Source organism: Fusarium phalaenopsidis, assembly GCF_050370095.1.
Source record: "Fusarium phalaenopsidis strain FUZ10S chromosome Unknown contig_32304, whole genome shotgun sequence".
NCBI lineage: Eukaryota > Fungi > Ascomycota > Sordariomycetes > Hypocreales > Nectriaceae > Fusarium > Fusarium phalaenopsidis.
The window spans coordinates 3,582,850-3,597,086 of NW_028145404.1; the positions used below are offsets into that span (position 1 = coordinate 3,582,850).

General features: G+C 54.7%; 5 protein-coding genes across 5 annotated transcripts; 2 read left to right on the forward strand and 3 right to left on the reverse strand.

The window, feature by feature from the left end:
* Positions 1 to 86: 86 nt before the first annotated feature.
* LRP88_10362 (NADH-quinone oxidoreductase subunit G family protein) lies at positions 87 to 2,587 on the reverse strand (the record flags this gene model as incomplete). The annotated part of the gene is made up of 6 exons (XM_083246826.1): positions 87 to 204; positions 262 to 2,166; positions 2,220 to 2,234; positions 2,286 to 2,337; positions 2,390 to 2,413; positions 2,473 to 2,587. The coding sequence occupies 6 exons, from the start codon at positions 2,585 to 2,587 to the stop codon at positions 87 to 89; spliced, it is 2,229 nt and encodes a 742-aa protein (XP_083097939.1).
* Positions 2,588 to 3,107: 520 nt separating this feature from the next.
* Positions 3,108 to 5,095, reverse strand: LRP88_10363 (uncharacterized protein; the record flags this gene model as incomplete). Its single annotated transcript, XM_083246827.1, has 2 exons — positions 3,108 to 4,034; positions 4,088 to 5,095. 2 exons carry the CDS (start codon positions 5,093 to 5,095, stop codon positions 3,108 to 3,110), a joined length of 1,935 nt encoding a protein of 644 aa, XP_083097940.1.
* A 1,193-nt stretch (positions 5,096 to 6,288) lies between these two features.
* Positions 6,289 to 7,319, forward strand: LRP88_10364 (NADP-dependent oxidoreductase domain-containing protein; the record flags this gene model as incomplete). The annotated part of the gene is made up of 3 exons (XM_083246828.1): positions 6,289 to 6,348; positions 6,439 to 6,562; positions 6,610 to 7,319. The coding sequence occupies 3 exons, from the start codon at positions 6,289 to 6,291 to the stop codon at positions 7,317 to 7,319; spliced, it is 894 nt and encodes a 297-aa protein (XP_083097941.1).
* Positions 7,320 to 7,471: 152 nt separating this feature from the next.
* LRP88_10365 (uncharacterized protein) lies at positions 7,472 to 8,688 on the reverse strand (the record flags this gene model as incomplete). The annotated part of the gene is made up of 3 exons (XM_083246829.1): positions 7,472 to 8,224; positions 8,277 to 8,445; positions 8,501 to 8,688. 3 exons carry the CDS (start codon positions 8,686 to 8,688, stop codon positions 7,472 to 7,474), a joined length of 1,110 nt encoding a protein of 369 aa, XP_083097942.1.
* A 2,263-nt stretch (positions 8,689 to 10,951) lies between these two features.
* Positions 10,952 to 13,972, forward strand: LRP88_10366 (uncharacterized protein; the record flags this gene model as incomplete). Its single annotated transcript, XM_083246830.1, has 1 exon — positions 10,952 to 13,972. The coding sequence occupies one exon, from the start codon at positions 10,952 to 10,954 to the stop codon at positions 13,970 to 13,972; it is 3,021 nt and encodes a 1,006-aa protein (XP_083097943.1).
* Positions 13,973 to 14,237: the final 265 nt, after the last annotated feature.

A 14,237-nucleotide genomic window follows, 5' to 3' on the forward strand; every position in this document is an offset into this window, starting at 1 on the left:
ACGTCCTATATGTACAAACACTAGTTACTAACTTCCGAGACGCAAAAACAGCAAAATCTTTCTATTCTTTTACAGCTTCCGCCGCCTTATGCCCCATACTCGACCTGGCCCATGGGCCTATCCTCCTCCATTCCGGGGGCCATAAAGTTTGTCCGGGGGTCACCCGTAGCCTTGGCTGCCGAGCAGCGTGCCATTGTTGGCGAGCTAGGTAAAAGAGTCAGCAAGGGAACTTTACTAGTTGTGCAGAGACATGTATCATACCTTCGCGAGATAACATCTGTGAAATAGAAGTTGTCGATAACCTTCTTGAGAGGAGCACCGCTAGCAGCGGCACCCTTGTTCTGGTCCACAAGCTGAACCTTGCTCAGGGCAGGGAGGGCGACGGGCTCAACGACATCGTAGGCGGCCAGGGCAGGGCTGATCTCAACCATGCGGTCCCGAACCATGGCAACGTCATCGTAAGGGAGGGGAGCGCCCAGGAACTCGCTGACAGCTCGGAGGATCTTCCAGTCAGTTCGGGCAGCACCAGGCAGGGAGGTGGCAGCTCGGGTCATCTGGACTCGGCCCTCAGTGTTGATGTAGGTACCGGCCTTCTCAGTGTAGGCAGCACCGGGGAGGATGATATCGGCGATCTGAGCGCCCTTGTCACCGTGGTGGCCCTGGTAGACAACGAAAGCGTCCTTGGGGATGTCGGCCTCGTTGACCTCATCGGCACCCAGGAGCCAGACAAACTTGGGCTTGGTCTCGGCAACCTCGGCAGAGGGGGTAGTGAAGCCAACCTCGAAAGCACCGGCACGCGAGGCCTCACGCTGGAGAACGTTGTAGCCCTGCCACTCCTCAGTTCGGAAGTTGTCAGCGTGCTTCTCAACAAAGGCGCCAACGGTCTCGTAGTAAGCCTTGGCATCAGCGTGGTCAGTAACACCAGAGCCCACGATGATCATGGGTCGCTTGGCAGCCTTGAGCTTAGCACCGAAGGGTCCAGCAAGAGCCTGCTTGAGAGCAGCGTGGTCGTTGCCCAAGTGCTCAAACTCAAAGGTAGAGTCCCAGGTCTCGCCAACAACACCAATCTCAAGGTCGGATCGGAGCCACTGCTTTCGGATACGGGCGTTGAGGACGGCAGCCTCATGTCGGGGGTTGCTGCCAACAATCAAGATGGCATCAGCCTCCTCGATACCCCAGATCTGGGAGTTGAAGAGGAAGTTGGATCGGACGTCGACGCCGTGGGCAATGGGCTGGCTGCCAGTGGGGGTATCCAGGGCGAGGTTCTCAGAGCCGAGCTTGTTGGCCATGTCCTTGGCAACAACAAGAGACTCAACCTCAGTAAGAGCACCAGCAATAACCTTGAACTCGTTACCCTGGGGGTTCTTGATCTGCCAGGCTCGGGCAACCTCGGACAGAGCCTCCTCCCAGTCGGCGGGCTCGAAGCGGCCCTCGCGGCGGACCAAAGGCATGGTCAGACGCTGGGTCTTGAGACCGTCACAGGCGAATCGAGTCTTGTCGTTGATCCATTCCTCGTTCACGTCGTCATTCAATCGGGGGAGGATACGCATAACCTCGAGACCACGGGAGTCAACTCGGATGTTGGAACCAAGGCCGTCGAGAACGTCGATCGACTCGGTGTGCTTCAACTCCCAGGGACGAGCTCGGAAGGCGTAGGGCTTGGAGGTGAGGGCACCAACGGGGCAGAGGTCGATAACGTTGCCAGACATCTCCGAGTCCAGGTTCTTCTCGAGGTAGGTGCCAATCTGGAGGTCGTTACCACGGCCGGTGGAGCCAAGCTCCGGAGCTCCGGCGATGTCGTTGGCGAAACGGACACATCGGGTGCAGTGAATGCATCGGTTCATGGACGTCTTGATCAGGGGGCCAATGTTCTTGTCCTCGACGGCTCGCTTGCCGCCAATCTCGTGGAATCGGCCTCGGTCGGCTCCGTAACGCATGGACTGGTCTTGGAGATCGCACTCACCACCCTGATCACAGATGGGGCAGTCGAGGGGGTGGTTGGCGAGCAGGAACTCCATAACACCCTCGCGGGCCTTGTGGGTAAGAGGAGAGTTGGTCTTGACGACCATTCCGGGTTGTACGGGCCAGGCACAAGAGGCGACGGGCTTCGGGGCCCTCTCAACCTCCACCAGGCACATTCGGCAGTTGCCGGCAATCATAAGCTTCCTGAAGCATTGTCAGCTCTATATCGGTCGGAGGAACGCTCGGAGGGATCGTACTCATGGTAGCAGTATCTAGACAAGGTCAGCCAGGCCATTCAAGTCGTCATTGCTGTGTCAACTTACCTCGGGACTGTCACACCCGCCTTCTCGCAGGCCTGGATAAGGGCCGAACCGGCTACAATTTCGTCAGAACAAGACCCCAAAGCCGGCCGCACATCCAAGCATACCTTCAATCGAGACCTTCTTTCCATCTACCAGCACTGTTAGCTATCCTCGGACGGTCAATGGCTCGGGACACAAAGATGCTCACCAATTGTCAGCTCCACCTCGGCTGGACGCTGGCTCGTCGTCGCGAAGGCTCGCGAGACATTGGCCGCCCGCCGGCTGGTCCGCCAAGCCGAACGAGCTATGGTATGTCGGAGCATCGTGTCGCCTTGACGGAGTGAAGGAGATGAACGTTGCAGGCCGTTGCGGCGAATATGTGCTCAGTCGTTGACGTCTCTCGAAGGGAACTGCTGTTCGGGTGATGGATTTAGTGGCGCTAGTCCGCGATTAATTTACGTAGATGCTCATTGGTCAGCAGTCAATTCCTGATGCCTGAGGCCACAAGGCATGACCCATCACCTCATTGTCTCCATCTTCAGCCGCGATTTTGGAATTTTTTCTCTTCTTCACCAAACAAATTGTACACGGGCACACTTTATTGTAGGTGAGCTTGCGCGACAGGGCTGCTTCTGCAGAACTGTTGCTTCAGTCGAGTCTTCCTCTATCTTGTGCTCAAGAGAAATATTACGCCGTTTATGGAAGCATGGGAGAGTAACCAATCTCCGTGACCGTTGCCTCTTACCGCCGGTCGTTACATACCACCAGTTGGAACCAAGTTGGATAGTTTTAGACGTGACCTCGGAGACGACGATTCTAAGGTTTTACGCTGTTGTCTATCATCTATGAGCTACAGCTACACTGGATGGCTCTCTCGGTCTTTGGAGGGTCGGCAATCCACCTAGCCTCCTCGTCCTTGTCGCCCTTGAATGCCTTGCCGTCGAAGGTCTGTCCATCCCAGGCGTCTTCGAAGGGGTGAAGAGCCATCTGCATAATGCGGTCGAGCACATCCCTCTCACCGTCCTTTTCAACGCGCTTGATAACCTCGTCGAGGATCCAGCCGCGAGGGACAAAGTTGGGATTGACCTTCTTCATCGCCTCGATTCTCTCGTTGTCCTTCTCCTCTGACACGTCGTCACTCTCATCCTTCCAGTCTTCGACAATACGTTCTCGCCAGCTGGCCAGCCACTTGGCAATGCGCTCCCTAGCCCCGTCTTCTGTGCCAGTCGTTGGGGGGCCTTCCTTGTGGAAGAAAGTGGATGCCTTCTCCTTTCGACCCTCTTCAGTGGCCAGATCTTGCAGCTTGAGGTTGCTAAGGCGACGGAAGAAATGGTGAAAGTCCAGTTCCAGGGCTTCCAGGGTATCCAAGGCTTCGCTGAAGAGCACGTCAAAGTCGGAGTCTTTGTGTGTCTTCAGACCAAGCCGAGCAGTCATGAGTCTCTTGTACTCATTAAGGAACACAATCTTGAACTCCTCGCCGGCCTGTGTGATGAGCTTCTCAGCCCTAGCCACAACTTCTGGCTCCTGCTCTGTTGTAACTCCCTTTTCAACAAAGATTGGATCGTCCACCTTGGCACCCATTCCCATCGCCTCGCCAATTGCCTCGCCGAAGCGGACGAGATTCCACCAGATGATGGTTGGCTGGTTTCTATAGCTATATCGGAGGGCGTAATCGTCGTGATTTGGTGTATACGTTGGGTCAAAGTTGTCCATAAAGGCAAACGGGCCAAAATCTATCGACAGTCCATAGATGGAGGTGTTGTCTGTGTTCTTCATGCTGTCAGTAAGCAGTCTTGCTTCGGATTCATAATCTGATAACTTACCAGCACTCCATTCATGAATCCATATGCTTGCCAATTAGCCACCGTTGTCGCATTGCGCCTGACAACCTCTCGATAGAGTCTCGTGAACCGGTTTTCCTCGGCGTCTTCAGGTCCTTCGATGGTATCTTTTGCCACTCCACGCTTTGGCGGCGGCCAAGTCTTCGGCTCGTCTGGGTTCTCCAATCGAGCAGGCAGCTTATCCCAACCACCAAATACGTCTTCAGCAATGTACGTAGACAGCTTTCTGATCAAGTCGCGATCTCCCCTAGCCCGGAGGATATCAAAGTTGCCCAGACGCAACCAAGACTGGGCGAACCGCAGCACAATAGCTCCCGGCTCAACCCTCTCCCGAAGGACCTTGGAGTTTGGCAACAGAGTAAGCGACAATGCTCTGGTGGTGGGAATCTTGAGCGCATTGAGCGCCTCTGAAACGACAAACTCTCGGATACTCGATCGAAGAACTGCTTTTCCGTCGGCGAAGCGGGAGTAGGGTGTCAAACCGGCGCCCTTGAGCTGAAGCTCGTAGCGTTCACAAGAGGCTGGATTGGTTGTCTCGAAGAGGGATATAGCTCTACCATCGCCGAGCTGACCAGCCCATTGTCCAAATTGGAAGCCACCATAGCATTGAGCCCATGGATATCCTCCCTCAAGCTTTTCCTCATCCCAACCGTAGAGCTTGTTGCCAGCAACCAGCTGTCTGAAGTCTTCCGTCTTTTTCTCTCCAGCCTTGATGCCCAGATCTCGCAGCGCAGCTGGACTAACGGCAAGAAGCTCGGGATCCTTCTGCTCGGCTGGGCGCACCCACGTGAAGATGGCTTCTCGGACTTGTCGGGGAGTTATCTGATCTCGCGGGGTCTTATGCGAATCGGCGGGCGTAGGGAAAACGGCATCGGCGGGGAGGGATTCGGTAAAGTGCCAGGACTTGGGAAGATCCTCGAGGGATGCGCCGGGGTAATTCGAATTGTTTGAATTGGGCGCCGCCGCACCGTTGGAGAGATGGGCTGCCATTTTGTTGATTCTCTGCAAATGTGACCGAGGGGTAACTCTGCGGAGGGCGTTGCGACAGAGCATCAATGGCGGGATTTATAAAGCGCAGCTCGAGTATTGATTTGGAATTATTGATTTGGAATAATTGATCAGAAGCGATCATGGATGCCTGCTAACGGTAGCATCTACCGCCGACCCATGGTGTTTCGCTGACAAAAAAGGTGTGGCAACTCGCCCTCCAAGCTACGGTTACCGTCGCCCATTGACATCACATCTCCGGGGCTTCGGGCACCCCCCACATTGTCAGCTCCGATGATCCCCCGGCTGTTCGGACGCATGTAAGACGGAACCGGGCCGCGTTTCTATTTGGAATTCTTGATGCCGACGACTTGGATGCGAGGCACGGGGGAAATCAACGGGTTATGAGATGGACGGAATTATCGCCGGTCACTTGACCGGTGTTGGTGGATGAGCTACCCTGTAAATGCCGGATGAACTTGATGAGCTATAAAAGCAACCACAATGCCACTGGTATTTAGATCTATATATGTATGTATGGAAGACCGCATTGACATTGACGCTAGGGAAGCAATGTCTGCCGGTATGATATGCCGTCTCTAATATTGATTTCTAATACTACTGCATCTATGATGTTTTCCGATCTCGCCCTATATCCCATATCCCGGACAGTTATTTCCGGGTTACACCATAATCAATTGCTCATGACATAAGAATGGGGAAGAAATAGCTACTCGAGGTAGGCAATTAGTTCCGATTGTATCAGCACAGGCTGTATCTATCGTCATCGTCATACTCGTCACTCAGCTACTGCAGCAGCTGGAGGACTAGCCACTGCAAGCAAGACGTGACGCATCCCACGCCCTACAGCACAGGGCGCCATTTCGACGGCAAATGTGCAAAGACCCCGCAAGTACGTGTTCTGCTTGCCTGCTTGCTTCTGGCTTGTCCGCCGAGGTCGCTCGGCCGAAGAGCACGGCATTGTCCCACTCTCGATCGCCATCCCGTGGATATCGCTACTGTGTTAATGCGTTGGTGGGGGAGGGGAGACTTCTTAAACGACGCAGCTTCCCGCTCGCGGCTGCAACTCTTGAACCTCAATTGAAACTCTACAGTGCTGAACGCTTTCTGCTGGATCAGAACCAAGTACCTATTCCTAAACGACCATTCACACCGTGGGAAGAGAATCATTCAAGATGGCCGCTCCACTGGATATCCCCCACTACAAGCTCAATGACGGCAACGAGATCCCGGTTGTACGTTTATCCTCCAAGAGTCACTGTTCCAGACACACAAGTCAGGAACTTGATTACATCTGCGGAACAGCATCAGCTTACACCCTGTAGCTTGCTTTTGGACTGGGAACTGCTCAGTACAAGAACGACCCCAACAGCGGCCTCGATGCTCATGTGATTGACATCACCACCAAGGCCATTGGAGTCGGCTACCGCCATCTCGATGGTGCCGAAGGTCAGTTCAACTGCAAGTCAATGCTGAACACTGCTGACAACGACTAGTTTACGGCAACGAGGAGGAGCTTGGCCAGGCCATCAAGGCGGGTGGCGTTCCCCGCGAACAGCTCTTTGTCACCACCAAGATCCCCGCCGAGAAGAAGGGCTCCGCGATTGAGTCGTTTGACGTCTCCCTCAAGAAGCTCGGCCTTGACTACGTTGATTTGTATCTCATCCACGGCCCCTGGTTCGCCGAGACCGACGAGGACCTGCAGAAGCGCTGGGCTGAGCTCGAGCAGCTCCAGGCGTCTGGTCGTGTCAAGTCCATCGGCGTGTCCAACTTCCTGCAGGTGCACCTCGAGGCCGTCCTCAAGACGGCCAAGGTCAAGCCCGCCATCAACCAGATCGAGTACCACCCCTATCTCCAGCACGGCGATCTCGTTGCCTTCCACAAGAAGCACGGCATTGCTGTATCCTCCTACGGCCCCCTCACCCCTCTTGTGACGGCCAAGGGTGGTCCCGTCGACGGTCTTTACACCGAGTTGGCCAAGAAGTATGGTGTCACAGAGTCTGAGATTGGTCTGCGATGGGTGATCGATCAAGACATCATTGCGCTCACAACGAGCAACAAGGTGGAGAGACTCGAGGGCTACCTGTCCAGGCTTCCCAAGTTCAAGTTGACACCTGAGGAGATTGCCGAGATCTCCAGACTCGGAAGCCAAAAGCACTTCCGCGGATTCTGGAAGAACAAGTTTGATGAGAACGATCGGTCCTAAGCCGCTGGAGCTTCACGTTGTAATGTGTCATGACAGAAATAGCAGTCGACTGCTGTAAGCGGACGCTGAATCCGCGTAAAGTAGATTTATACAATGACTACTTGAGAGACATATCTATGCATGGCTTTGTACCTCGACTCATAACTCATAACTCATAATTCGTCATCAGAATCTGTATCACTTCCTGCAGGCGGGGGAGCAGGCTTAGCAGATTTCTTCCTGAGCGCAAATGGAAGTTCTCGTCGCGGAGGAGGCTGCGAGACTTGTGGTGGAGCATCCTCTTGAGAAGCAGCTGATTCCGAAACAGCTCTCTGCTGAGAGGAGCTGGAGAGCACTCCGGCGTCATCCTCATCGTCACCAGACACTGATGCAGTTGCTTCCGTTGTGTTTCCAGGATCGGTGTCCTCGGGCTCTTGCTTGATGTCGACCTCCATTGGTTGAACATCCTCTTCTTCCGATTCTTCTACCGGCTTTGGAGTCGGAGCCTTTCGTTTCGCTGTCCTTGATTTGCCTGCTTTGCGAACCGGTTTCTTTGGTTGCTTGACTTCTGGTTCCTCGACCTTTACCTCAACAGACTCAGCTCGTTGTGATTGACCCGGCATACTGGCGTTGAAAGTCGTCGATGCCAAGACCTGTTGTTGCTCACGGATCTTGACCTTCTTCTCGTTCAATAGGTCTCTGAACTTTCTTAGCAAGGCTGTCTCATCCTCATCTTTGGCTCGGAGCAGTTCCTCCAGCTGGGACTGAAGCTGAGCTACGGCAGCCTCCGAATCGGCCGATTTGGCCGTCAAGTCGGCCACGGCTTGCTTACTGGCGGCGGAGCTCTCAACAGCTGCACCGCACCATTCAAACAGCTCGATGGCCTCATCCGGATCATAGTTGAGGGTGACGGCGCCAAGGCGTTGCTAAACTGGTTAGTGCCTCATTCGAGTTTCAGAGATAGCATCATAGACTCACAGTGATGCCTTGTATCTCTTTTCGAATGGTGATTGAGATGCTCTTGTCACCCTGAACGGTGGCTGTGGCCTGGATGTCCGGAACCGGCTCCTGCTGAAACAAGGCCTCGAGGATGCTCTGCCATTCGTCCTCTGAAGCTGGACAATTCTTCACACGGAGAGACACAACCCTATCGTGTTTCACTAACAAGAAGTCAGTTTACGTCAGTGCTGGAAATTGCGGACCGGGGTCCTAGATTGCGATGCAATGGAGGAGAATGGGATGACTTGCATGATGCGACATATGGCGCCTCCCCCTCAGTGCCCACCAGCTTGAGATCCAACGGCTTTGAGCCCTTTGGAGTGACCTGGACGAGGACAAAAGCGGACTTGTCATCGCTGCGAGCGAATCTGAGGATGCGAGTCTGAGCCATGAGTGGGGGAGGGACTGATCAGTACTGATGTCACTTGGGCCAGAAGGATTCTCGTGATTTGGATGATACGAAGGGTTTAGATTGAGCAGGGTGGAATGATGACAGATGACGGCGTAGCGGGAATGATCTCGGGCGGAAAGACGGAAGCCGTTTGAGCCCTTGTTGTGTCTTAGAGGTGAGCGAGACACGGGCCGACGAGATGGGCGCGTGGGAACCTGGGCTTGTTTGAGGAATGATGTTTCTCGTTGTCGTAGCTCTCGGATCTGTGGCAAGCCAGAGCAAACGACGGGAGAGACAAGAGGGAGGGGGGCGTGAGGATAGGTTTTAGCAAACTCGATCGTGAACGCAACGCCGCCTGCTGCTAGTTGGTGATGATCTGTTGTTGTTGGTGGTGCTTGGACCTTCGGCTGATCCGCAGAGTCTAGGATATGAGGCGAGCGCCCGGGCGCAAGATTCAGACAGGGGAGTCGAGCGAGGGCGAGGGAGAGGGGCAATTGTTGGTGGGAATGAAGACAAATTGTTCTTGTTGCTGATTCTGTTTCTGCTAGCAGAATCAAGCGGCGAGTTTGATGACGAGAGGCGTCGTCCTTAAATGAAGGTGATTCGATCTTGAAAGGATCAACACTGCCAGGCAGCTGTGTCTGGGGATCTTGCATTATTGGCCTGCGTAGGTAGCTGTCTGTATGTAGGCAGGAGCGGGCGGCTGCAGCCTGCAGGCCGTCTTTAGTCCAGGGCATCTCCAGGCCACATGGCCGCCCGCTCCAGGCACCTCCCGCCGCTGGAGAGTGCCCATGCCCGTGTAGGTCCAAGTGGAAGATTCGCGGTGGGGAATAGGGGACCTTGGCCCCCGAATAAGCTGATCTGGATCAAGAGGCTGCCCTCCCAAGACCCCTAGAGGCCTGGGCCTGGTCTAGGGAGGACCTGGCAGCTGGCCTCGAGATCGTGCCCGCGCCCTGGTGGAGTTGAGTGCCGGCATGACAGTCGCATGAACAATGCGACCACATTTCTTCCAGAAGGGAGGGTAGTTAATCTATTCTGGAGATGACCAAGGCAGAGTTTTCCAGTGACAAAGAGAAGAGGTCAGCTAATAATGAACGCCCCGGGCTCCTCGGTTAGGATAGTCCAGGAACAAAGAATGGAGGCACAAAGCTTAGGAAGCTGATGATCCAGCCTCCCGAGTCCCGCTTAACAGAAGCTGACCTGACGTCCGGCTCGCAACCTGAGCGTTGTCCCATCAAGCTTGGCTTGGCTGGCTTGCTTGGGCTTGGGCTTGTTCCTCGTCGCGACCATGACGCGTGGGAGACGAGACGGCGCGGTATTTTGACTCGGGGACCAATCGGACAAGTCCCCTGAAGCAAGCCGCCTGAGCGTTGGAAGGAGACACTCACTGTTTCCGCGAGAACATGATCACGTGCTGCTGCCCGGCCTCCGAATTTTCCAATTTTTTTTTCCTTCCGGGGAGCCCAGCTTGGTGTAGCGTCCCCTGTAGTCCTGGGTAGCGCAGTGACCAACCTGGATGGGTCAGAACCTGTTGCCATCTTTAGTGACCTCAGCGCCCAGAATCCGGTGGCCTCAGTGGACGTAACCCCATCGTGGGAAGGCACGTCCCTTATGAGTTAGCGGGAACCTGGGTCCTCCAGCCACGCCCACTGCGACCCCCCCAGCCTTTCTCTTTACAACACAACCCACCATCCGCCGACCTTTGAGCACGCCGGCCGACCACATTCCTGACCTTCGCATCTGTCTCGCACGTCACCCTCTCGACCGTCGAAAAAATCCTCAGCTATCAAAACCAATTCCCCCTGTTTCGCGAGACCCTTTTGGCCGTCTTGCTTTCCCTTGTCCTTCGTCTGTGGCCGTTCTTTTCCACGAGACCGCACTGCGACGTTGTGTTGTGAGGCCAGTATCGCCCGCCCGCAAGCAAACAAATCATCTACAGTCGCTTCTCCGCACACCGAGCTTCTTTATCACCGCCGAGACGCACCGCAGAGAACCAGCCCCCTCAACTGCAGAACCGAGAAAATAGCTTCCCACACTTTTTTCGAATTTTCTCTATTGCTGAAACTCAACTTTGGAAGCCGCATCGTCCACGCCACTATCACGCCTGGGGGAGATGCTGCTGTATGCGGGGAACTGTCGCCGTTGACAAGAATGACTGTGCGCAATTGACATCGCGTCCCAACAGTCGTCTCAGCTGCAATTCCTGCTATTTCTTGGACTTTTGCAATAGATTGCGCACCATACACATATTACACTCGCTACCATGGAACCTTTACGACTTAAACCCCGACAACCAGTGGAGGCCGACATCGAGGACTGGGACGATGACGACTTTGTCGTTGAGGGCGATGACTTGACTTTCCGCAGCCCGTCTACCGCCACAAACGTCCCCTCTCGGCCATCTTCTTCCAGACGTCGCGACTCTGGCTCGTCGCACTTTTCTTTCCGATCTGAGTTGGAGGGCGAGGAAGAGAAGCACGTCCATATTCCTGGAGACGACGAGAAATCAACCCGAGATGCCATCGCCGCAGCTCAAAATGCCGGCATTCCACTACCATCAAATGTACCATCATCCGCTTTGATGGGCGGCACCATCAAACGTCTGGGTGGAAGAAAAATACGAAAGATTATTCAGGACGATTGGGAAAACGACATGGAGCTGCCCGACGCCTCTCAAGGGTTCAAGATCAAGAAGCTGGACCAGTCTGCCTTCCCCGAGAGCCTGCGACAAGTTAGCATCGGCTCCTCTTCTACACAGACCAGCCCGGGTAACGTCATCAAGATGGCCTCCGCTCTTGACAAGGATGATCGGAGAGAGTCTATCCAGTCTGCCACAAGCAACTTGTCCGCCGCCATAAATCTGGACAGGTTCAAAGATGCCGAAGAAGATGACGACTTTTTCGGAGACGGCGGAGACACTATTAGGGTCTCCAAGAGCCGTCAACCTAAACCTGTTTCCTTCATTACACCACCTACCCCCCAGAAGGAAACAAAGCCCACAGATGCCGAGGACGATTTTGAAATGGACCTCGAGCTCCCATCAGACGGAAAGCTCAAGCTCTCCACAAGAAAAGATATCCCCAAAACCCCCCTCAACCAATCCGAGGATCTGGATTGGGGAGAAAGCAGTCTCGGAACTCGATACGGTGGGACGCGACGGGATGCACGATCTGCCCGAAGCTCGTCAGCATCGGCTCTTAGCCCCAGCGTGTCTAGTTCGATCACCGCTGAAAGCGAGGATGAGACATTCGATGGACTGGTCCTCCCCCCGGGACCTGTCAACTGGACTGAAAGGCTGCAGCAGCGCCGGAAGAGCCGGTCTCCACAGCGAATTTCCGAGGAACCCATTGTACCTCCAAAGAAGGCGTCTGCAGCTGAAGCTGATAGGCCTGACTTCCTGGACGGTCTGGACCTTGGTGATGGCGATGTGTTTGACTCGAGCAAGCTCACTCTCCACAAGAATGTTAGGGTCAAGGAGACGCGGCCTGCGAGTCCCGCTCGGCCCAAGGCGGCAGTGTCTCTCACATTCACAAACAAGCCTGTCAACACTCGGATACCTCGGCTGAGCCATCATGAACGGACGCACTCGACATCTCTGGAGCCCGTGTACGAGAGTGGTGGTCCTGCCCCCCAACGAAGTCGTCACTCTCATTCTAGGTTGGGCCACTCTTCACAATCTTCCATCGCCAGCCTGCCCACCCCTACTACGACTTCACCCCAGGGTTTGCCACCAACCCCTCGAAGAAGGGAGCTTGGTCTCAGAACATCGACGAGTTCGCTCCGAACTGAGCCAACTACGACCAGTGCTCAGCTTCTTAAGCAAAAGCGTTCCCTGCCAGCTATTAGGGCTCTGAACTCGTCGACCAAGCCATCCAGCTTCCGCAATGAACGGCCGCCATCGAGGTCGGAGAGCAACCGACCATCGTCTGGGGTGCGTCCCAAGACACCTGTGGAACGCCAACGACAGAGTGCCTCGGAGAGCCCTGCCACCACTCGCAAGTCTCAAATGCCATTCTTGCCTGCTGGAGCCTCCCAGTCACAGTCACAACACGCCTCATCAAAGAACCTGCGTAGCTTCCGTCGTCACGACTCTGACAACTCGATTGACCTCCGACCCAACTCTCGCACAATATCCAGGTCAACAATGCGGTCTCCCAGTCCAAATCACCGTTACCGAGTCGCTGCTGACACGTGGGAGCGACTGAGCAAGCCAAAGAACAAGAAGAACTTTGGTGACGGGCATGAGTTGGACGGCTTTGACGATCTACCCACCTCCAAGGAGACCGAGACCAAATACTTGAAGCAACCTACGACATCGGGGCCTAAGGCTGCCATGCGGAACAAGCTTTATCATAACGTTCTTCCGGATAGGACCTCGACAATATCTCCATCAATACCGCAGACGCCGCGGCCTTCTTTTACGCCTCACTTTGCTCGTGACACGGCTGCGAGTAGGATCGCGAGGGAGACAGCTCTGGCCCAACGAGTCCCTAGCAGCGGCTCGTTGACCCCTTTAAGCACCCAACGTGCTACCCAGCTCAATACGAGGGCCAGCAATCTTAACCCTTCTCTTCCTCAGTCGACCGTCCGATCCAAGAAGCACAAGAGGCACCAACAGACGAAACCCCATCTCATCTCGAACCTGAATAGCGGAAAGGAGTCGAAGAGTAAGTTGATGATGATGAGGCCTTTTGGAACTAATGCTAACCAAGCCACAGTGGTGAACGGGATGTATTATAATGCAGACACATACCGGTGGGAAGGCAATGAGAATGCTCTGCATGTCTTTGACCCACCAGTACAAACGCCGACTCAGGTCGCAAACAACACACGCGAAAAGGAGGCACCAACCCCTCGGCCCGCGCTGATCACCAACATTAGCGCAACCAAAGGTGTCCAGGTCGTCGGTGGCATGGTCTTTGATCCCCAAAACATGTGCTGGCTCAAACTTGACCAGCCCACAAAGCCAAGCTCTGAGCTCAGTGACCCCATGGACGGCTTCGATGCCCTCGACGACGAGGACGTTTTTAAGGATATTCCTGATCTCGAAGACAATACTGCCGATGACGAGGGTATCCAGGGCCGTGTCAGCGACATCAAAGATGACTGGCTCGTGGGTGAAGAGTTTGATGTCGGACCCGAGTTCATCAGGCGACAGCGCGAAGAAGAAGAGCGGTGGCGGAAGAAGTGTGAGAGATGGATCGGCCGAGGCACGAGAGATCGTGAAGCCTGGCGATGGACGATCCGAGAACTCGTCTCTCAATTCGACGACTTGGCCATGTGAGAGTTCAAGCCCTCGGGCCTTCATTCATTCCCGAATTTCCTGTTTCAGCAACACTTGTAACACCACGCACAATCACCATGCCGGATCTTTGTGGATACACAGCACAGCACAGTACACTACACTACACTACAGTACGTTAGACATGTCGGAAACGAGCACCGGTTGTCATGGAGGCATTATGGCTGGGTACCCTGGGTGGTTTGGTTTGGCTGAGTTTGTGTGTTGATGACACGGCAACGGAGATTCTGTTTGTTTTGCTTTGTCT